The 24,706-nt window shown below is 38.3% G+C and overlaps 1 protein-coding gene across 2 annotated transcripts; it reads right to left on the bottom strand.

Moving 5' to 3' along the window:
- Positions 1 to 2,039: 2,039 nt before the first annotated feature.
- On the bottom strand, positions 2,040 to 24,706 carry LOC112156091 (nectin-4). Of its 2 annotated transcripts, XM_024288248.2 has the most exons (11): positions 24,371 to 24,706; positions 18,796 to 18,984; positions 17,070 to 17,237; positions 14,651 to 14,929; positions 14,385 to 14,502; positions 8,473 to 8,627; positions 5,398 to 5,545; positions 5,153 to 5,228; positions 4,910 to 4,969; positions 3,083 to 3,232; positions 2,040 to 2,938 (listed from the first exon to the last, which is right to left on the bottom strand). In XM_024288248.2, the coding sequence occupies exons 1-11, from the start codon at positions 24,492 to 24,494 to the stop codon at positions 2,648 to 2,650; spliced, it is 1,758 nt and encodes a 585-aa protein (XP_024144016.1). In that variant the 5' UTR covers positions 24,495 to 24,706; the 3' UTR covers positions 2,040 to 2,647. The 2 variants fall into 2 exon arrangements, with proteins under 2 accessions (XP_024144016.1, XP_024144017.1); XM_024288249.2 differs by lacking the exon at positions 4,910 to 4,969.

The raw sequence follows: 24,706 nt of genomic DNA, 5'->3' as shown, positions 1-24,706 counted from the left end.
TCAAAATGCTAAAAGAAAATGTTTTTAGTATTAAAGATTATTAGAGGAAATAAAATCTTATCAATGAACATAGCACCATTTTAAAGGCTAATAATCATCTGTGGAAAGTTTTATTTCATTACACAGTTGTGTTTTAAAGATGGCAACAATAATAAAAAAAAAGTCTTTTAGAAACATCTGAAAATTTAAATATTTTTTGTAGAAAATGTAAAAAAGTTTTGCATTTTTTAACACCTAAAAACAATCTGTCAGTTTAGGGTAGGTATGTCCAAGTCCGGCCGAGGACTATCATAAAATTAACAATATGAGCCCCCAGCACCTTTTTAAGAACTGTGTGAACAAAGTTTTGATTGTGATCAGCTAATTTACGTTATAATCCGTTTTATACCAGAGGCTTCTTGACCTTCAGAGCCTCACGGGCCAAACAAGAAGAACAGATTCATTTATTTCTGTGATCAAATAAAGATAATCATCTGTTTTATTTTCCTGTTCACACTATTTAAATTTAGATGTTTACAGTGAGAGTTTAATGATGAATAATATGGAACATATCATGTGAACCCAGATTTACTGTTGGCAAAAGACAGAATTTTTATTTATTTTATTTCTAGTCTTTAAATATGGAATTCACCGTGATTCTCTGTATAATATTACTTTAAGGGTTCAAATAATGCAGGCTGATTGGTTGACCCTCAGACTTCTTCACCTCACCATATCAGGCCCTCAGAAAAAATTTGGACGCCCCCAGTTTAGGGGTCCTGCTGTGCACTGACTGCTCCAGCTGTGCACACTAGGGGGCGCTGTTTGCAACAAATGCATCATGTGCTCAGTTGTTGCAACCTGTCCTCTTTCTGTAAACATATAAGACTTAGATTATCTTTTATTTCTGACATTTAGACCAATTGGTGTACCAACTGAATTCCACACAACAATTCACAAAAAATAATACTTCATATTTGCCAAAAATAAAAATCCTAAATTTATTACTGGTGTCACAATGCTCCACATCTGAGGACTTCACCAACATATTAACATAAAACACACCCTAAATGCCTTAGATAACACCTCTATAGTTTCCGGTCTACTTGTAAGAGGGATTTATTTTCTCCTGAGCAGGTCTTCAGAGCTTGTTTTTAGTTTTAAAACAAATCCCTTTATGTGGCTCAACATAAAAATGCCACATTTCCACCCGTGTGTGGTGTGGACCCAATCTGTGAAAACATATGACCTGGGCTGCATAACAAAGACATCAACACAAAAAGATTATTTTAAAAGTTTGTACAAAATATTGCCAGAAGATCAGAGTTTCTGTCAGTTTCAGTGCTTCTGCTGAGAAAAGGGGCAGGAGGATGGAGCGGAGGAATGTTTCTTCCAGGTGTGGCCAGAGGTTACAAACCAAAAGTTCAGGATCAGATGCCAAACCTCTTAAACTCAAGTGCAGGAGTGTTGCAATCAGAATTTCTGATTTACCCACTTTCCCACAGTCTGTGTGACTCCTCCCACTGTGACTGATTTCCTCCTGGATGTGTCCCTGAGTGCTTTCAGTATCTCCTCACAGGGCGTGTCGGCTGCATTCCCTGACAGCTGATCAGAGCTACAAGAAAACGCTGGAAACCCTTTGAATTAACTGTCTTTTTTGTACTCTAATTACTCAATTCACTAGAAACAACAAAACATCGCAGTCAGGATCCAGATTCCTCAAAGTCGATTTTCTTTGGAGCTGCTAAACCATCTGTGAGACCACGTAAAGAGGGGCATGTCCATGGGGTCAAATCAGGATGAGCTTACAGTGCACGAAAAAACAGGCTGAAAACTTGAAAAACAGACATTGTAACTGAAAAAAAATCTCAATTTGAAAACAAGACATTATAGATTTGAAAAAAAAGAAAATTTGAAAAAAATTGAAAACTTAAAATAAATCGTGAAGATCTGAAAAAAATGAAAATTTGAAAAAAAAATTATTAAAAAATGTAAAAAAATGAAAACTTGAAATAAATCTTGAAGATTTGAAAAAAAAACGGAAAATTTGAAAATAAAAAAACCTGAAAACTTGAAATAAATCTTGAAAATTAGAAAAAAATACTGAAAACTTGAATTAAAAAAAAACTATACATGTAAAAATTACCAATTGAAAAAGAATTAATCGATTAGTAACACCTGCTGTTTTGAATTTTCAACTTTTTTGAAAATGCCAATGAGCTCCAAGCCCCACCCCATGTAAAACTGGGCTCAGCAGCAAATACCTAAAAATCAGAATTGGCACTTTAAACTGAGGACTGAAAGTTAAGATTCAGAAAAGCAAAAAAAAAAAAAAAAAGTTGAAAATACAAAACAGCAGCTTTTACTAATGGATACATTGTTTTCCAATTGGTAATTTTTACATTTATATGTTTTTTATTCAACTTTTCAGTAGTTTTTCAAATTTTCAAGATTTATTTCAAGTTTTCAAGGTTTTTTCAATTTTTATTTTTTTAATGTTAAGATTTATTTCAAGTTTTTATTTTTTTAATTTTATTTTTATGTCTTGTTTTCCAATTTTCATTTTTTTTTTCAGTTACAATGTCTATTTTCCAAGTTTTCGGTCTGTTTTTTCGTTCACTCTAAGCTGATCCTTGTGTGACATCATACGTGTCCTCCTTTCTGGCGTTTATGAGCAGTGAGGCTCAGACACGTGGAAGCTGTTGGTCACACTGTCTTGATCATCAGGATGCTCTTGGCTGGCTGGACCACCCAGCCCCTCATCAACATCCTCATCGTCCATGACACTTGAGTAGCCGTAGCTCATCGGAGGGACCTGGTGGTTTTTCAGAACACTCCCTTGTCGTGATCCTCCATCAGCTGCGATAATGGCGCTGCCGTTCAGATGTCTGAAGCCATCGTGTGAATTTCCCACAGAGTAGTTGTTTGCCACGAGAGGTTGGTAGTAATGGGCCTTTTGCTGGAACGACACAAAGCAATAGCACTCACTGATGGTATAGTTTTCACAGGGCGGGGATGGAAAAGCTTCTGATCTAGCATTCCACAGCTGTGTGAAATCAAGCACAGGCATGCCCAAACAACACGCCAAAGGTGACACACTTACTGAGCTTACTGAGCTTCTCACAAATTCTTCCACTCTGTACATGTTCTCATCTCTGTGCTGATAGCGCTCTGTTGATCTGTGGATGGCCGGCCTGCCCAGAGAGTCAAACGCCGAGATCGTGGATCTGCTGTCACGGCAACAGGCCTGCTCCTGCACCCATAAGCACGCACACAGGCAACCATTAGCAGATTGAAATGTTTCCTTCTGTCCTTTAAAGATGACATTTCTAATATAGGAAATATTATTTTAAGGAAGATGATAAATATTTGGTTATTTATGCAACTGTACTGAAAAGATGAACAATACACGAATTAGATTAGAACCACAGCGGGGACCAGAAACAAGAAAGCACATTCAGCATGAAGTAGACTCTGTTCTAAAGACCCTGACCCACTGAAGTCATAAAGTATTCCCATTAATTTGTTTTTATGTTTATCAAGTAATTAAAAAAGGGAAACTTCCAAAAAACAATTCACAGCAATTAAAAACAATTAAGATTTTGAGGTTCATGTCAGACCCACCACATTTATGAAAAATATCGATATTGGTGTTATTGACATGTATCGGTTCAATACCCAAATGCTCAGTATCGCCCAGCCCTACAGAAAACTAAAGGCATTAATCCCCCAAAAGTAATCTTGGTTTTAGAAATAATAAAATATAATGTGATTAAATAACGTAATAAGTATAGTATAATTTGGGGAGTTTTTGACAAATAGAAAGCACTTGGAGCAGCTGAATCTCCTTAACAATTCCCAATCTTTGTACCACAGGGAGCATGTCTGGGCCTTCAGAGGCAAAACAGGTATACTGGAAGTGTTAGTTCAGCATAAAATCGTTACAGGGTCTAATTCCACAGTAAATACAGCAGCAATTTGGATACATTTAAATAAAGTTTATATTTCCTTTCTGACACCATTTATAATGTGACTACTCCACTGCCTTGAAACTGTGACCGAAATCTGAAGGTTATGAGCACCATTCAGGTCTTCAGCATATCCAATTAATTTCTTTACCTTTCCCATAATCCTTCACAAACTGAGAGAAAGAGAAAAACTAAACAACACAGAGGATGGCAGAACTAATTAGAATTCATATCTAAGTACCCTTCTCTGTTTCTGAAGATGAAATAAACTTTCTCTCTCTGCAAAAAGCTCATGAATTTGGACATGGTTGAGGCATGAAAGGCAAAACATACATAAATCTTCTCAAAGGGTCTCATGACTTATTCCATTCAGCTACAACCAACTATTGTTTAAACCAGGAGTCTGCAACCTGCAGCTCCAGATCCACATGTGGCTCTTTTATCTCTCCATTGTGGCTCCTCGGTCAAACATAAAATAAGTCATGGAGACTGCTGATCCAGACATGTCGACCGTCAGAGTCAGCAGCTCCTTAACCAAAACTACCTAAAGAAAACAAATAAACAAAGCCTAAAATCTAAGACTACCAAGGACCAAGGTCCAAACTAAAATAAAACCCAGCAGTGTAAGACTGATGAGGACAAAAGAGGAGGAAAAAGAATGAAAAAAAAATAAAAGAAAGAAAAATAAAAAAGCAATTCTTTAAAATAAGGATTTCTTAATTTGATGCTATGAACTCAACAGCCTAAACAGTATTTTAGTCATTAGTAGGAAAGAAGAGAAGAAAAGTTTTGAGTATTCAAACCAGCCCTTAAGAAAAAAGCCAGATAATATTCCACATATGTGAGATGCACTACATTCTGAGTTCACTCATAGACGCTCAGAACTTAGCCGTCTGGCATCTGGACAGTAAAGCTTCAGCCCCAGCCCCCAGGTCTGCATGCAGGGTGATTTCTAGACTGACCCCGAGGGAACTCTGGCTCTGTCTCAGAACTCCTGACACTCTAACGGGGAATTCTTCAATCTGCAGCCCAAAAAGAAAACACTAAACGTGAGTCAAAGGAAGTCCTCTCTCAATTCATTCCAAAATCCCACAAATCTCAGCAGACAACAAAGTATGTTTTACACAACAGCAAACCACAAATTTGGTTCTCATATATTCAGAACATTCATGATTGATATTAGAAAAGAAGGCTTCAGACTTTACCAGTCCCCTGGCGTCAGTGCTGGCAGAATGAACTCTCCTAACAGAAGCCTGTCTGGACAGAGTATCAACTTCGTCTCTGCAAAAATCAGAATTTCAAAGGAAAAATTATGAGTTACAGCATGATTATCTGTTTCATTTTCCATTTTTATGTCCCTATTTAACATTTAATCTGCCCTGTGAGGATAAATTAACCTTCCATCAGATTATTTCTAATCTTAAAAATCTCTATTTTTCATGTTTCTTACGTCTTCTTATTCAGCTCCTCCTTGAGTTTCTTGTTCTTGCGCTTGTGGTAACATATGACAGAGATGACGATGATGACCATCAAGATCAGGAGTCCACAGACAACAGCCACGATGAGAATCATTAACCTTTCGTCCAGAAGGGGAGGATCTGCAGCAAGAGATGGATTTGTGTATGAATATGACATCTGTTTCACACACCAAATGACGAAAATGAAAAAACTCACAGCTTTGATAATAGCTCATAAGGACTTGTGACCATCTTACAGAAGATAGATGATTCTGAGAAAATGGCACATGGATAAGCAGCAATAAGGTAAGATATGAATCCAGACCGAACACCGAGACCGGTACCCTAACGCGGTATCCTAACCCTAGCCTGGTCCACGTCTGGTACCACGTCCGGAACCAGTACTGAACCGCGTCCGGTACAGACTGTCCAGTACTGGGTAAAGGCTAGGTTAGGACCCGGCCCCCGGGCCTTGACTTTGACATATGTGACCTAACACAACCAATGACCTGGACTCACATCCTCTTAGGAATTAATATTGACCTTAAGGAAGACAGTTGTCTTCTCAAAGCTTAAATGGAAATGAAAGCTGCCCTCCCAGCCTCACTTAAGGGTTCACTACAGGAATTAGTGCTAAGGGACCCTTCAACGTGCCCACAACCTTCTTTGTGGTCCCAAACAACAATGGATGAACAAGTGGTTGTCCGATTGTCCTGAAGGAGTTCTGCTGGGACTCAAAAGCCACTACACGATCCTGGCTGCAGTCTCTCCGGTTCCCTTTGCTACAATCCCAGCACCACAGACTCAACCAGTCTTGGGCACAACTACCAATTTACCTGGTATGCAGAGAGAGGCCACGGATATCCTGGTATAACATGGTAGAGCCCAGAGGAAGACTTGTAAAATTCAGCCAGAACCTCCTTCTGGTCCTGGTCCTCCTGATCATTGACATTGTCATCTTCCACACAGCTGTCTGCTATCACTCCAGGGGTCCTCATGCCACTCAGCCATCACAGACTGGCCAGCAACTGCAATATGAGGCCACTGTTTTAGAGGTACTCTCTGGCAGAGATGATGTAAACACTGCTGCGTCTCTTCCTACCCCGTTCCCCTTGAGATAGGCAATATTTGGGGACTCCATAACTAAGAATGCCTACTTTTTAACTCAGTTTTTCCAGTTACTTTGCTATTTTGGTTCCCCAGTTAGGAAGCTGAGATCTCATCTGGGTTTTAATGATATGTCTTATTGAGTCCAAAACAACCTGAAAGGCGTTTGTCAAACTTTGTAAAACAGGTGGGTATCTACCTCCAATCTGCTCCCAGCCTGAACAAATGTGTTTTTATTGACAATTTGAACTTGTTCTGAAATGAAGCTGATGGAACCCATCCCACTGCACCTGGTGGTAACATTCTAGCTGCTAACTTCAGATACACTCTTCAAACATCTCTAGTCCCTGTGTCCACATTAGTCCAAACTTCAGCATCATCTGTGCAGACATCTTTAAATGACTGACTGGATTTCATATCTCCAGTTTCTACTTCCCCTTTTGCGAGTTGTCCCCGCAGCCGATCCCATTGTCACCGACAGTTCTTCATTTAGGGGGACAATAGTTTGGAGAAAACCAAAGCACCAATGGCTTCATCCACAAAAGGAAGCACCAAAGTCTCAGGCAATAACTTCACCCATCAATTTACCATTCTCTTCAAACATGGTCATTTTTAATGTTAGATCTTAGTCTAACAAGACTTATTCTAAAAAATTTGATCTCAGATTATGACATTGATGGTCTCTTTTGAGAGGAACTTGGCAGGGCACAGACGTATCCACTGTTCTCACACAGGCTCTGTTTTCACTTTTGGTTTTTCAACCAGGAAGGGCAAAAAGGTGGTGCTTTTAGCAGTCCTTTAGTTCTATGCATTCCAGTGTACCATGACCACAGGGCACTGTTTTCATTGGTCAGATTTTAGAGTCATGAGCATCAATCTGCACTTCCTTTAACATGATTGTAACTAGAGATTTTAACCTGCATATACTGTAGACATCAGTCAGACTATTGCTCTACTCACTTCATGGACTTGCTCTCTTCTTGTCCTTGTCATAAGTCTTGGTTTATCTACGAGTCTGTCCACTGTTGTGGACCTGGCTGTATGTGACCATTAATGTATGTTTTTAAACATTACTGGTTTTATCAAACAAAAACCTCAGTGAGAACTGTGAAGAAACAACACTTGACTGCAGAAGTGGTTGTAAAATGCATTACATCTGTTTACTCCAACTCCTCACTTATCTTATCCTCCTGTGATGTAATCGTTGAAAGTTTTAATAAAAATGATTCAAGTGCTCTACTAAAATCTAAATAGATATGTGTCAAATCCACTCCCCCTTGGGGAACTGAGGAAGTTAAACAATTAAAGAGACAATGCAGGGCTGCTGAAAGATGTTGGAGAAAAACAGACTTCAAGGAAACCATTGATTATTCCAAAACCAACTAAAATATATACACAGTCTGTTAAGCAGAACAGAAATTCATCTTTGCAAACGGAATCTCTAAAAAGGAGATAAAACCAGAGTTTTCTTCACCATAATGGATTATTTGATTAAGTTTGCCGTGAGTAAAAACTGGGATTGTGACAGCGTTAACACGTTCATGCGTGTGTTTAATTAAAAAAAAGTTTTAAATACTAAATATCAATATTTATTAACGCAAATAAGTTACACTTTGCAGAGCAACGATCTTCTGCTTCGCCTCAGATGATCCAGGTTTTCATGGTGTTCGTTAATTCCTGAAAATGTTCAGGTCATTGAGCATTATCACACTTATACCGTGGTCACTTGCAAAATAAATAAAGATTCAATTGATTTTTAGCACTTTATTGTTGTTATTTTTTTTCTTTTTCTTTTTCACAAAAAGCAAACAATTTCTCCAGAAAGCACAGCTTATTCTACAATGTGACTTACAGATGATTTTTTTCTTTCTTATTATGCATTTTGTTTGGCTCCTGTGACTTGTACCACAGTGAGTTATATTCTGACAAATAGAATGTAGAAAAAAACAAAAAAACTTTACCTTTCAAACTAATGTCCACCTGGGCTGCTGCTTCCCCCACTGTGTTTGCAGCCACACACTGGTACGTGCCCTTATCCTCGGAGGTTAGCGGCTCCACAAACTCAAGTCTTCCATCAGGATGCGCCCTCGCTCCTCTAGGCAGCTCTCCACCAATTCTGCAGTCAGAGCAGACAAATGCAGCGTTTGCTTAACAGTGTTGACAACAAAGATTCAAATCACTTTGTTACATTTATTTTTTAGTGACGGAATAAAAACATTTTTTGCAGAACTTTTCTCATCTAACGAGGATGTTGTGCAACTCCACTAAGATTCTTTTACATAGCAGAGATTGTTGTGACAATTAAATCCAGACACATGGTCTAAAGAAAAAAATACAAGAATAGTAAATCCATTTTAAATACAGACTTATATTTGTGTTATTTGGTGCTGTATAATTGATGACAGTACAAGCACAAATAAATAAAATAAAAACAATTACAGTTGGTAGAAAGAATCAACATTTTGAACTCTGACTGACAAAAGCAGGAAGGTATAGAAGAACAGAGTGTCATCTCAGAAGATAAGCACAGATGGATCAAAGTAACAGGGAGCAGAAAAAGGAAGTGGAACTTTAGCTGTGAGCACTGGAAAACCACCAGAAGTCACATGAATTCCATCTTTGCACAACATGCAAGGATTTCCTCTTTTGCAAATCAATAAGAAAGAAGCTAAAGTTAGCAGTTTCTTTGATTTTTCAATCAAATCGTAAAAAACAACATTTGAAAAACTCCTGCAGGTGTTTGATCAGCCAATCTAGAGTGGATGTCATCAACATTTCTTGTTTCTTGTTCAAAACTCTCGCGTTTACATGTTACATTTCTGAGCGTGTGGCCATTTAAAAGGCAACCGAACCCTAAATCAACTTCTTTTTGTCCGTTGACTTCTATAAATGGGGCTTAAAAGTGCTTTATGTTGGTCATTGACAAATTTTTGACAAATTAAAATAAACTTGTTTATGTCTTGAAAATAATAGTCTTAAAACCATCAGTGTGCTGCCCCCCATAGGTAGAATCGAGGAATTACAGTTGAATTTTGTGATTGGTCAAACCATGTAAGTTTCACAAGTCCAACGTCATGATCTGCAGCTCCAGTAATGATAACAGTCCTGACCCCAAGCCCCGCCCCTCTGACTGGATTTTAACATTTTGACTATGGGTGGAGTCAGCCTCCAACTTCCCTGTTTGGTTGCCCTTCAGGGGGAAACCTGACCCAGTTGAACTTGGGCCAATCAGGGAATCAGATTTAGTAGTAACATATGTGTGGCATGTTTTGCAAAACACAAAGTGCCAACTTGATCATAGAGAAAAATCATCTTCAGTGCTTTGTGCCTGGCCGGAATTACCGTATTTTCCGGGGTATAAGTTGCAGTTTTTTCATAGTTTAGCCAGTGGTGCATCTTATACTCAGGAGTGACTTTTTGACTCTTTTTAGACATCAAAATGGTTATATATTAGCGATTTTCCCAGTAAACACTGGTTGTCTTTTAACAGCCTCTAACAACCACTAGAGGGCGCTGTATCTGGCGATAAGTATTTGCTACTAATACTGGCAGAAGTGTCAAATATGGAAAATAATCTGATTGTTTACCTCTTAAACTTTGATATTTTTCTTATACTGATCAAAAGATTATTGTATTTCTTTATTTATTTTTTTAACTAGGCAGATTTGTTCTGAAACATCAGACTTTTCTCCTAAAAGTGCGACTGAAAGAAAAAGCCTGGAGCAAGATTCCTGAGATTTGTACCGCTTTGACGCTTCACACCCAGCCTCTTCCAACTGTGAGTACATGTGCTGGTATCGTGTGGTGACAGTCCGTATGCTAAAACTGCATTCACGAATGCCCGTCTAGCGCGCTCTTGAACGTGCATCTCCTGCCTGGAGTGCACAGAGCATAAGTCCTGTCTCATGCGTGTTCTTCCTGCAGTCTCCCATTCACCGAACACAACACACTCATTCAAATCAATTTGCAACCAGGAAAGAGGAACGGCTGTTTTTACATATGTGTCTATCAGATCTCAGCAGTTATCTTTACATGCTACAGTCACTCTTCCTCTCAACCCCCTTTGGCTCGCTCTGCTCTCGCTCTTCCCTTCTTCCTGCTCTCTTCTGCTGAAACTGCCTCATCTGTCTGTTGTGGGCACAAGCTGCAACATGACACTGTGACACCGGCTATTATTACTTCATCATCTCCTGACAACAGGTTTACCCACTGCTGCTGCGGCGCACGCCACCGCCTGCTCACAGGTGAGGAAAACCAGCAGATTCAGGAAGCCGCTGGTTGCTTTAGCATGAAGTCAAAGAGGAACCAGTAAACATTACTCACTAATTTCTGTCCCAAGGAGTGTTTCCTTAATGACTAATCACAACTAATACTATCATCATCAGTTTGACAAAAACAAACCCACAAGCTTTATATTTACTCTTTCATAAGCATATTTCTGTCTTCAAACAAACATTTACGAATCAGTCATTTAACACAGTTCTGCTGTTTTACAAAGAAAATATAGGAAACTCAAAGAGATCTAATGTTTTAAAACAGGAGTGTCTATCTCAATCGTGGAAGGAGCCAAAATCTAAAACACATCTTAGGTCACAGGATGAGCAGGAAAAACATTTATTAAACACTCTAAAACTACATTTTTAAAACTTTAAAACCATAACTTTATAACATAATTATGAACTAGATATATAACATTACCTGTGATAATGCTAGTGTGAATGCTGTAAGCTGAATTTGACCGCTGAAGATAATAGTGCTGATAGCTGAAATTGATAGCTAAAAATGCAGAAGCTGATAGCTGAAAACACTGAAACAGATAGCTAGCTAAAATATTAGCCAAATGGAAAATTAGCCTAACAAACAAACAAATAAAAAAAAAAACGTAGGTTACTCTAAACAGCTGGCATGTAGCTAAAAAATAACTAATTTTCAGAATACCCTAAAAAACTGAAAAAAACCCAAATTAGCTTAAACAGCTAGCACGTAGCTGAAATATTAGCTACATTTCAAAACAGACTAAAAATCGTACTAAATGCCCAAATATTCCAAAAAGCTAGCAGAATGCCAATTTTTTAAAATTTAAAACTGTAACTTTTTAACATAATTGTAAATAATAAAAAGTCAGGAATATTATACCAGAATAAATCAACTTAAACCTTGAATAACTTTCAATATATAAAATATATTTTGTCAAAATTGTACAAGTTAGAAATGAGCATAATATAATAATAATAATTAGAGCACCAGCTATCAGCTGATAGCCAAGCAGGCTCATGCCCTGAGTGATAAAGGCCCCGTCATTGGAATACATTTGTGGAGACAAATACGGTTAGGAAAAGTAACATTATATGTAGATTCAACTAACTAAAAGTGATCATAATTATGACATATTCAATTATTTTATATCACAATATATTTTCCTTATTTATTTTCTGCAATTTACTTTAGGTTTTATTAGTAGTATTATATTGTATTTATAGTAATGTGTTTCATGTCAGTTGTGCCAAAGACATTCCTCTGTACAGGTCTGTAATGTTTTATTTGCTCTAATTTCTTTCATTCTTGTACATGTTTGCAGGAGGTGGATATGCTGGACGGTGATGTTCTGCAGACTGAAACCATGGACATCACTGGTTCCGTCCACTCTCAGACATAGAGAAGGTGAGTGATAGTTAAACCTGAATGAAACACTCTGTTTCAACAGACATGTTCTTCAGACTCATACATGCACTCAACCTAAAACATTCCAAAACTCTGCAGAACACTCTGGACTTTGTTCAAAAAGTCTTCATGGAGCTTTGTGGGGAAAAACTCAGAGTTAACACCCAGCTTCAATTCTGCATTCTCACTCAGATTTCCATTGATGATGTTTTTAATATGTGATTTTCAAAGATATTTTACATGAGAAAACCTTTGCAGATGTTATTTTAGGCACATTTTCTAAATTTCAGTCCATTTTGGTGATACTGTGGAGTTCAGTGTTATAATTTATGACTGCAAAGATTTGTTTTTAAGAATTTAGTTTGATGATTTTAAGGTAAATGGTTTATACTTATATAGCACCTTTCTTACAGTCACAGACACTTTCACACATTCTCACTGATGGGGGCTCTGCTGACAGACACGGGCGCCAACCTTCCACCAGAGACAGTTTGGTACTATTTGGTTCTATTTGGCTTTATTTGGTACCTTTCCTTCTCACATTCGAGTAAAAAGTGCATTGTTAGTGAGGAGTTTTGTTGTTTATACACCTCAAAGATGTTGCGTTTGTATGCTTAGATGAAAATCTGTTAATGGAACAATAAAGATTGAATATATCAAGAAATGTGTTCGGATTCTTTGTACATCAAAATATATTTTTTAAAGGTACTTTTTTTAAATTGTGAACCTGAAGTTTTGTCTGAAACAACTTAAAAAAGTACTTTTTTCTAAAAGATGAAAAAATAGATATCAAGTTTATATTTTTAGGTTAGATACAGTAGAACATTTCAATTGAGTTAAAAACAGAACTTATTTAATTTGGATTTAGAAAAACTTAAATTCATTGGTTTTCTTCACCTCATGTAATATGTTTAACTTAAATTTAAAAAATTAAGTTGGGCTAAAAAAATTAACATTGAGTAAATGTAAGAAAAATAGGTTGGGCTAAAAAAAAATTTTACGCAATTAGTTTGGGCTGAATAATGTTTTTTTTTGCATTGAGTAGACGTAGAAAAATTAAGTGTGACAGATTACTTTAAATTTTTAAAGTTAAGACAAGGTTATATTTTTCCAGTGTACAAAGTTACACTTCTTGTTGTCACTTTGTAAAAGAAAACAATGTTTCTGTGATATAAAGGAAACAAGTCACTTCATAAAACTATGAGCTTGGCAGCCCTGATGTGCAAAAACAGCCTAGATCAAGTGTCAGAATAAACAAACAGCACGACTTCTGTCTGTTTCCTGGTGTTGTCTTTCAGTTAAACATTTTTGACATACTCCTTTACACCTTCTCACACCTTTACACCGTTTGTTTTGCTCTCCACATTGCAAGTCCAACACTGAAGACCAGAACTGCACAGGTTCAGTTGCTGATTTGCAGGCGGTTTTGGTCAATACCAGCTCTGGCAGTGATGCAAAGCAAAAATAAAACTAAAGAAGAAAACCATCTAATCCCAGTGGTGCTGCTTTATTATGCAATAACAGGCTCCTGCACTTCCTCATTACTTCAAGTTTACCTAAAATCAGTTTCCGCTATGTTTAAAGTTGTCAGCATGTGTCATCAGGCCCACAGTTTTGTCACGATTAAACAATCGTGACGTGAAACAAATGTTGTTTGTTTTTTATTTTGTAAGAGGCTGTTTCAGTTGGAAGAGTCCCAGCTGGATGGTTACTGGGTGTCTGCGAGTGGAAAACATTCAAACCTGTGCAGGACATGCAGTGATCCACACAAAATAACTAGACCGCCCAGTGCCCATTTGTTGAGTTTTCAGGTATCAGCTTCAGCAGTTTTGACTATCAATTTCAGATTCTTCAGCTATCAGCACTAGCATTTAAGCAGCCAAATTCAGCTTACAGCATTCACACTAGCGTCATCACAGGTAATGCTCATAATTATATTAAAAAGTTACAGTTTTAAAGTTCTAAAAATGTAGTTTTAGAGAGTTCAATAAATGTTTATCCTGTTCGGCCCGCGACCTCAGGTGTGTTTTGGATTTTAACCCCTGTGCGATTGAGTCTAAACACTTTTAGCGTCACAAACTGTATAATGGTCAAAGAAAAGCTAAAGATTAAATCCCCAAACATCAGGGTTTCTGTTATTAGGATAGATAGAAGCAGACGAGCAGACAAGTAGAGTTTACTCAGTAAGAGACAGAGGGGAGAGAGTTTGTACCTGGTCCAGGTGAAATTTTGGGGTTTAGGGTTCCCCCCACTCACACAATTGAGGGCGATGTTTTTCATTCCAATAAACCACGAATTGTTGTACCCTTTCACCTCGGCTTGAGGAGCGACTGGAAGAAAAAACAGAAAAACAACAGGTCAGTCGCAGTTTACTCATGGAAAAGACCAAGATATTATTTTTGAATTTTAGAAGAATTTCGAAGAAACTGCAAAACCTGCTGAGCCTGTTCTTTCCACATCTTTCTGGGGAATACTCACACTGCACCACCAGGTTATTTTTAATCCTCTGTGGGGTCAGGAAGGCCGGATGCCACACCAGACAATCCAACTTCTTCCCATTCATGCTCTTCAGTGGATGAAGGAAGTACTGAGTGGAGACCACTCCACCACTGAAGTTGCGATTGGACGACTGCCCTGGCTGATCGGTGTCCCAGGACAGTCGAGGAACTGGGTGTCCAGAGGAGCGACACGAGGCGACCTGCTTGAGAGGTTCTCCCTCCACCAGAATGACGGGTTCGAGGGAGGTAATGGGAATGACTGGAAGGGAAAAGGAGATGATTTGAGATTCAGACAGCTGACATAAAGGCCATTCACTGATATTTCAAGCTCATTTTGTCTCATTGTTATTGTTTGTTTGTTAAATTTAGATTAGAATCATACGGTTCTGTCTTAAGTTGTTGTCAAGGTAGTAAAGACAGGATCTGGTGACCCATTGGTTTGTCATCAAACCCTCCCTTTCTGACAATGGGAACATGGGCAAGGCTAAGACTTGGTATTGGAACACGCCCCACAAATACTGCTAGAGCTGATAATGTGACATGTCAGCCTAAAAGACACGCTCACATTCTGGTGAACTTTTGATCCCAAATATTAAACTAGAAAAGTTGCATTACCTGCGATAATGCTAGTGTGAAGGATTTTTGCTGAAATTAGTTGCTGAAGATGCTGAAGCTTTTTTTCTGAAAACGATGAATGGTGAATTAAATTGACTTCAATTGCTGAAGGGATTTGCTGAAAATGCAAAAGCTATTTGCAAAATGTTAAATTGGCTAAGACTGGAAAGAGTGCAGAAGTTGACCTAAATTTCTGAAAAATTTGTAGTAAGATTGCTTAAAGATATTACATGCTTGTTTTGCAAAAAAATATTTAGTGTGTTGCTTAAATATGAGCTAAACTCCAAATGAGCCAAAAATAAACTTCAGTAGATGCCAAATTAGCCAAAAAGGCTAACAATGCTAAAATACTAGCTAAACTCCAAAATAGCTTAAAATTCCTCAGTAAACTAAGTCAGACAAAAATGTTAGCATGTTGCTAAAATTGAAGCTAAACTCTAAATTAGCCTATTCCTAAGTAGATAAAAAATAGCCAAAACGTTAGCATGTTGCTAAAATATTAGCTAAACTCCAATTTTTTTTTGAAAATTACTATAGAGATGAAAACATAGCCCATGAATATATTTAAAGGCTTGTTGCTAATCTACTTAAAACGTTAAAATTTGAAGATTTTCTCATTTATTTCCTTAGGGTTATGTTTTTGCTAAGTATTTCAAAAAGTTTATGAATACCTAAAATACAAGCTGTAATGTCCTGAATGAGCTGAACGATTTGATATCAAGATTGATGAAATCTCTGACAGTGTGATTGAGTTTTTCGCGCCAAAATTCGTACGGAAAGGAGCAGGAGAATCACTATAGTGTGAATGATTAGTAAACATTCACACAACCAAACACTTTTTGACTTCAGCTTTAGTGCAGATCTAACAGCAATGGAGACGTTCTTGTCAAATGACAGTTTGAGTCTCTGCCAAACGATGTGAACACCGGAAGCATAAATAGTTTCTGGCAAACAGCAATTTTCCCTCGGATTACTGTGACATCAAACTTCTAAATCAACATTTATTATTTCTTTTAAGACAACATCAAGCAGATTTAAAATGTAATAATGCAAAAATGATTTCTCCAGGTATTATCAACACACTAACACACATTTCAACTTCATCAGGTTCAGGAACATCCAGTCAAAGGTTCATGAACCCAAAAGAAAAACTCATTCTGTTTTTTTTAATGGCTTCTGTCTAAAAACAATTGTGGGCGGAAACACAGGATTAAACAGGAATCCAATGTTGATGAAGGTTCTTGTTTATGGTGTTGACAAGTTTCACAAGTTGTGAAAGTCCACAGGCCGTGACTCAACTTCAAAACAACAATGTAAAAAGGAACATTTCTGAAAACTTAAAGACCCACTCCAATCAAAATAGTGTTTTCAACAAGTTCTGATGATGGAGGACAAATGGGAATACAATTGAGCTCAAAACTACAATTCTGAGCATTTCTTTCTTCAAATCCTTGTGAATCAGGAGTAGAAAAAAATGCTGTTTTAAAAAGCTTGTAGCTGTGACGTCAAGACTACAATCAGGGCCACAAGCTTCCTGCTCTGCTCCATTCTGATCATCCACTTACAGACAAACAGATCCATGAACGTCTTTGTTTTCCTGGTCTGAGCTGGAATCTAATTAAAAGACCATTGGGAACACGTTCAAAATAGATCAAACTGATTGGAGTGGGACATTAATACCAGCATTTTCAAATGATTTGTTTCCTTCTAAGACAGCTACAGCCACCAGGAACATTTTGTTTCCAGATTATTCTGCACAACTCAACCATAAAAAATGGACTCACTCCACAGTTTCAGAGAAATCTCTGTTTCAAAGTTTCCGTCGGGGAAGGAGGAGATGCGGCAGATGTAGATCCCTTCATCAGAGATGTCTGTGTTCATGAGGACCAGGGAGGAGTTCTGGATGGGATCCCTGCTTTTGAAGCGGACCCGCTGGGCCCATTTTGGGAAAACTGAATGGAGAGGACAGAGCAATGTGTGAGGAACCTCAGCAGTGTTTAGCAGAAAGCTAAAAAAAAAAAAATAGAACCTGTTTTTCACACTCAGCATCAGGAAACAAATGAATTTTCATTTTCTTAATACTTTTTGATTTGATTAGAGCTTTAAAAGTTATCCCTAAGCATAGAAATGTGAAATTAACATTTCCAAAAATAAGTTATAAAGCCGTGAGCGATGTCCCGCTGGTGCTACCCACCATACCCTTTTTTTAAGATGGCAGGCTTTGGTGCCAAATCGAGGCCAAAAGTTTGGAAAACTGAAATTCAACTTAAAACAGAGAGCTGAAAAACTGGTGTTGAAACTAAAAACTAAAAAATTAAAAAATAACAGACTTTGAAAAAGTGAATGATGATTTCTGCAAGTCAAATTTATAATTTAGATTTTTTTTAGTTTTATTTTTGTTTTTTTGAAAAGCACTTCCCACCCTCATCACTCTGATTGGTCCCCCATCTAAGCCCCGCCCCACAAAAGGGCCAAAAGCAGAAACTCAAGATTTCTGATTTGAAACTGGGAAAAAAAATAGAAGGCAAAAAAAAGATTTCAAGTGAACATTTGAGTTTTGTAATAAACAGTTATATTTGACTTGCAGAAATCTCTGTTCACTTTAATTAAAGCATGCTTTTATTTTTGAGTTTCAATGCTTTTCAGCTTTCAGTTTCAAGTTGTTGTTTTTCAATTTTCAAAACTTTTCTGGGCCCGATTTGGCACTGTACTTCCTAAGGTCAAAGGTCAACAAAATTGTAATTGTAATTGGTGGTTGTAGACTTAAGCAGTGTTTGTGAAATTTTGTAAAGATTGCGCACACAAAAGTCTTAATGTCCCATTTTGTTGGGATATTATAAAAATCAATCAGTCTCACACTTTGTTACAAGATGCCCACAAAGCCGCGGGTACTGTGGCCATCCCATAATCATTCTAAAACCTCCATTGGATACGCGTGTTTTGGTTTTGTTAGAGGATTTTGAATTTTTTTAGTTCTCTAAAATATTTTGCCCCCATTTTTGATGGTTTCTCTCTCTGTGATGTCATCATTTTTCAGGAGGCATTACTACTATGCCCAACATTCATTTTTAACCTTATACCAGACAATTCAAATTTTGGTGAGTTTTGAGTTTATGTCCTCTTTCACTAAAAGGTGCAGTAAGAAAGAATTGTGAAAATATTGTTCCTTGTAGTCCAGGAATGCTGCAGGACAGAACTACGGCAGCCTGGAGAGCCCAGAGTCATAATTATACCAGGCATCTAAATGTCAAATCCTCTGCAGACATTTTTCACATTTCATTATTACATTCTTTGACAAGAGCAACTTTAGGGGTAAAATGTATTGTCATTCTGAGACAGAGGTCAGACTTTTAAAAAACAAGAATAAGTAGTTATTTACAACCTCTGGGACATTAGAAGATGTTATACTGGATATGTTAATGGTGTTCTCTTGAAAAGAACAGATAATCAGGAGAACTTCAACAGAATTTCTTTGATGAATCTTCTTGAGAAAGAGCTGGTGGACTCAACCTGTCTGTCCATCAGTATTGTGTGCAGTGATGATGTTTTCCGGTTGAGATGCAGTCTTCTTCAACCAGGTGATCTGCACCACACTGGTGCCCTGGCCCGGCTTGAACACACAGGGCAGGATGGTCTCCTTCTCCGTCAGCGACTGGATGGACTTGTTTGGAGGAAGATCCACAAACGTTTGGTGTGACTCTGTAGCCAAAAAAGCAGAGGGATTCAGAACTGAGAGGCTGTCAAACCGCTGCACACCCTGCCCCATGACTGCATGACTAAATCAGAGACGAGGAAAAACTGCAGATCTTCTGCAGCTTCTTCTGTACAGGCCAAGCTAAAGGGAAACATGTGGAAGAATGTGCAGCACAGACAGACAGCAGAGGCCAGAGCGCGTCCAATCTGCCAGAAATAATTAATTATACAAAGTCTGACTCATTTCTTTGGCTTAAATTACAAATCAAGTCATAAGACTTTAAGTCTTACAACTTATAATTGCTATGAATGTTTTTTCATAACAAATTGTTTCTATGGTAACTGAGACTGAGTTGAGTTTCAAGTGTGTTGAGTTCAAGTCTGGACTCTGATGCAGCGCTCACGTCGACCTCACCGACACACATTCAAGCAATCACTTCCACTGATAGTCTATGCAAACACACGTGTGCACATCCCCGAGTCTGCGTTCAAAACTCTCATAGCTACACACATTTTTCAGACCATTTTCAAAACGTGTAACCAGGTCAAACTTTGACCAACCACAGACTTGGATTTTGTAGTGGTGTATGGGTGACGTCCTGTTTAATGAATGGAAGTACCAACCATTTGAAAATCATAGGTTCCATTTGTGTCAAAAACATGTTTCAGCGTTAACTGTCTATGTCTTTGGTCTATGTCTACTGAACAAGTTCATTGAACATTTGCTCATGTCTATGTACTATTAAGCAATATCTTCTGCGTGACCAGTGTTCTTTTTGGCTGGACACACCTCCACCAGGTAATTGTCATGAGTCCCTACTCATGACAATTACCTTGTTCAGGTGTGTCCAGCCAATAAGACCATGCCAGAGCAGGGTATGTTGGAAAACATGCAGGAAGGGGGCACTCGAGGCCTGGGGTTCCCTATCCCTGTAGGAGGGTAGAAATATTTGATGGACTGGGTGTTGATAATTCATGTAAAGAGAATAGTAAAGTTGTACCAGGGTAGGATTATATAAGTTTGTTTCCTTCCACTCCCTTTCAAGTGATCAACTTGTAATTGATTCTGTAATATGTGTCTATTTTATTTATTATTACCAGATTGCTTGAAATAAACCATTTAATTCATTCATAATTCAAGTATACTTAACATGAACTTGTAAATGTTATCTCTAAAAAGTACATTAAAAGTTTACTATTTTTTTTTTAGTTTTAAAAAAGCATACTTCCCAGCCATCAAGGCCAAGTGAGCTCCACATGGTTTAAAGTGGGCAGAAAACGTGGGCCCCAAATGGGTTAATTTGCAGTTTCCGTGGTGACCCCACCTGTGTTTGCCCATGTTGGCTGAAGTGGGGATTCAGTGGGTTAGCTTGCTACGCTAGCCAGATGCGTGGTGAAAAGCGTAATATGTTAGCAAGCTCTGCTGTAGCATACTAGCAAGCGCCACTGTAGCATGCTAGTGAGCTCCGCTGTATCAAGCTTCTCTGTATTGAGCTAGCAAACTGCTGCAGTATGATAGTGAGCTCCGCTGTATTGAGCTAGCAAGCTCTGCTGTAGCGAGCTTCTCTGAATTGAGCTAGCAAGATCCGCTTTATTGAGCTAGCAAGATTCGCTGTATTAGGCTAGCAAGCTCCACTGAATGCTAGCGAGCTGTGCTGTAGTGAGCTTCTCTGTATTGAGTTAGCGAACTCCGCCGTAGCATGCTAGTGAGCTTGTTTGTAGCAAGCTAATGAGCTCTGCTGTATTGAGCTAGCAAATCATCTGTCCACCAGGCAGCTGGCTATCGTAGCGAGTCTACCCACTGATTTTTCACCTTAGCCAATGTGAGCAAACACAGGTGGAGCCACCACAGAAACTGTAGACAAACTCATTCGGGGCCATATTTTCTGCCACTTTTAAAGCATATGGACCCAGTTGGCTTAAATTTGCTGGCTGGGTTCAAAAAAGCTTGAGTACATGTTATGGGTTTAAAAGCTGAATTTTAAGCTTTGAATTTTTAGATTTTCCTAAAGATGTAGAGGAAAATGCTTTACATCACTAGGAGATATAAGTAAGATGAACTGTAAACATCGCCTGTTTGGAGTTGTTGAGAAAAAAAACTGCTATGATACATGACTTTATAAAAGTGCTTTTGTGCTGGACGGATAAGAACAACAACAAGAAAAGACCATAAAGACGCTGGGAGCCGGCAAGCAGGTTGTTTCTGACTGGAGCTGAGCACAAGACAAGATATGTGGCTCAACTCGTTGCTCAGGATAGGCTCTTAAATCAACCGTATTGACACCATGTCTGGACTAAACAGACAGAGAGGCCTCAGAAAAACAAAAAAGGCCAAATAAACCACACACACACACACTCACACACACAGAGGGTTTTTCCAGCTCCACCACATTGAAGCTCTGTGGCTGCAGAACTTCAACACCAGAAACTGATGGGCTCTTCAGTTCTCTATGTCTGTCTCTCTGAGGAGGCGTTTGTTTTCCTGTACAGCCGCTCTCCAACACCACAGATCCGTTTGAGCTGAAGGCTTGTGGACGCCTTCACACACACAGCTGTTATTAGAGTCCTGCTCTAGACGTTAAGCCGAAGTTTATTGTTCATTGCAAATTGTTTCAGTTCCTGAAGGTCTGCGGAAGTTCTCGCTGCAGAACCGCTTTGTCTCACTGCCCTGGGCTTCATGGCGCTCCAGGCAAAAAAAGAAAATGGCGCTCCTCGTAGAGTTTAAGGTGGCCTGAACCAGATAACGCTGCATTTGAACACAAGCATGCTAACTGACTGCACCACCAATCAGCTGATAATCTGTTGGAAAGAAGAGGATGTGGGCTGTTGAAGGTATTTAAAAAAAAAAAAAAAAAACACTAAATCGGCAGTTAAGTTTGTCTTCGATCAAAAAATGCAGCAAGGAGTGAAGCAATTTTTATAAATAAAACAGGCAAATCTCTGCTTTGAGCCGATGTTTCCTCCTCTTCCTTTTTTCATCCTTAAAGTTATAAAGAAGCACTACCCCCTCTCCTCCCCCCAACCCAGACAGCAGCAGCGACAGGAAGGGCAGAGGAACTGCAGAGTTACTGATTACGTCAAACTTTTGAGTTGTTTTATTTACATTTTTAATTTTGACATTAAATTAGTGGTGCATCAAATTGTTTAACAAAAACAAGAAAAGAAAAAAATATTTAACTAGAAATGTTGCATTACCTGCAATAATGCTAGTGTGAATGTTTTTTGCTGAAAGTAGTTGCTGAAAATGATAAATGGTGAATTAAATTGACTTAAATTGCTGAAGGGATTTGCTGAAAATGCAAAAGCTATTTACAAAATGTTACATTTACTAAAAGACTGGAAACTTTGTTTAATAACTATGAAAGAGCGCTGAAGTTGTAGTAAAATTGCTTAAATATCCCTAAAACATGCCAATTTAGAAATCTTGGAGCAAAAACGTTCAGTCATTTTTATCTATGGGTATGCTGCGGCTGTAGCCGATGATCGCAACCGTGAGAAACCTTCAGACGTAGCTTGGATCCTCCAGCAGTTTGAAGCCTAATAAGGCATCAAATGTGTGAGTGACTGGAATGTGATTCATGCCGTTACCATCAGAGCGGATGAGTGTGCTGAGTAGACAGGTGAGGCGTTTTTTCCATCAAGGTGTGAGTCTGTGACCCTAAACCTGGCGGGGAAAACTACAGCCCAGGGACCATATTGAACTATTTAATCAATCAATTGTATTGATAACCTTGATAAACGTTCACTGACCTTTATTTACTTTACAGAAAGTAATTCTGCATTCGTGTAGTGTTGGAAGATTTGTTGTCATCCAGATTTCAAGTTATTTCTTTCTCCTATGAGTGTGATTACCAGAACACAGCGTTTTTCAGAAACATTTTTGAACCCTTTGTGGTCCATGAGTCTAAAAGTTTGCTCACCAAGTGATATTAACTGAGCTTGTAAACGTCCGTAGCCATTCCAGAGTTTTAAGGTCTACTAATCAGTATCTGCCCAGGTCACCACAGAAACGTTGGGGTGACCGAGCCTTTTCCGTTGGCGGTCCTCGGCTATGGAATAGTATTCCAGCAGAACTGTGCATGATGTCAGATCTTAACAGCTTTAAATGTTATTTAAAAACACACCTTTTTAGAATGGCTTTTAATGCTCCGTAGTTGGTGGCATTTTATTTTATTTTTATTGTGTTCTTCTTTAACTTTTATGTATTTTACTGCTGACTGCTTTTGTAATTTGATGGTGTTTTTTAATATTTTGTTCTTAACTTGTCTTTTTTTTAATTCCTCCTTCTTTTATTGTGAAGCACTTTGGCATGTTATAAGCAATTGTAAAGTGCTATATAAATAAAGTTAATTCATAAAAATAAAGTTCCTTCACCACTCCGGCCTGATGACTGGTGTGGAATCTGCTCGTCTGCATGTATCGCTGCGTTTTCTGACATTTCCCTTATGTTGATGTGACCCCCCGAGCTTGCTAGTATGCCACAGTTGACCCCCGCTCTAAAACACATGGTCGACCGCTCTACCTCTGCACCACGGCCGCTCCATAGAACTGCAAAAAGTGAAATCTAAGTGAGATGAACTTTCTTAAACAAGACTAGACATGCGTATTGTTTTAATGGTAAGATAATTCTTTTCACTTAGTAGATTTTATGCCAGATCATTTCCCTTATTGTAAGACTTTTGATACTTAATTATCTCAATGATATTTGATTCTAAGATAATATTACCTATTATGAGCAAAAACACACTTAAAACTAGAATCTCAATAATAACATTATTTTCATTCAACCCTGTGACATTTGTATGGCCAAGATCAATGCAGTTTACTATTCTTTTCGATGAAAAGAAAAATACTTTTGTTTTGAGTGTATTTGGCTGGTTTCTAGAAACACATCCTAGTGGTAGCATAACGTCAAGATAACCTTACTGGGAACATTTTAATTAGAGAATGATTTTGAGAAAATGAATCTTAGAAATGATCTTTATATTAGTCAAAATGAGCTTGATATTAGTAAAAATATACTCATTTAAAGACATTTGTGGTTCCTATGAGATTAGATGTTTTTACTTGTTTTGAAAAGTCTTGACAAGCCAAATGTTTTTGTTTCTGTTTGCAGATCATTTTCCTATATTAAGCAACATTGACCTTTTTTCCTTGTTTTTTTAAGCAGACTTAAGCAGTGAGAACAGAGCAGCGCCTGATAGAAGCTGCCAGTTTATGACACTCATTTGCATCTAGGCCTCAGAGCCGTTCCTCTCGACCAGGAGCACAAATGATCGACTTGTTTTTCCAGAAATGTTATGAACCTCCACCTCTGTTGTCCAGTAAATGAAGAAAACTCATCCGTTTGAAGGACAAATGACAGCAACATGCGTGCACCCACCAGCCTTACCAAAGATCTGCAGGACACAGAGACACAGCAGGACGCTGCTTTGCAGAGAGGTCATCCTCCTCAGGAGTGGCTCCAACTTTGACACAATCAGGGGGGATTTCAGCACCAGGACGAGGCTCATCATTCCAGGAAATCCATCCGTCCAGAAGTCCAGGTGAGACGAGGCGCTCTCATCCTCAGAGGAGGTTTGCTTTGTTAAAAAGAAAAATTCTTTCCTAGAGATGAAGCATGAAGAGCTGATCCTACTCTATAAGGATTTCTGCCCTCATAGTTGGAGGGAACGGAGGCTCAGCTTACTACCTGTTGGGTTTACACCTGTTTGAGCTCCGGCTCTCC

The sequence above is a fragment of the Oryzias melastigma genome, linkage group LG18 (genome assembly GCF_002922805.2).
Source record: "Oryzias melastigma strain HK-1 linkage group LG18, ASM292280v2, whole genome shotgun sequence".
Classification (NCBI taxonomy): Eukaryota; Metazoa; Chordata; class Actinopteri; order Beloniformes; family Adrianichthyidae; genus Oryzias; species Oryzias melastigma.
The sequence above is the reverse complement of the archived record's forward strand: the minus strand, read 5'-3'. Positions and strand labels throughout refer to the sequence as shown.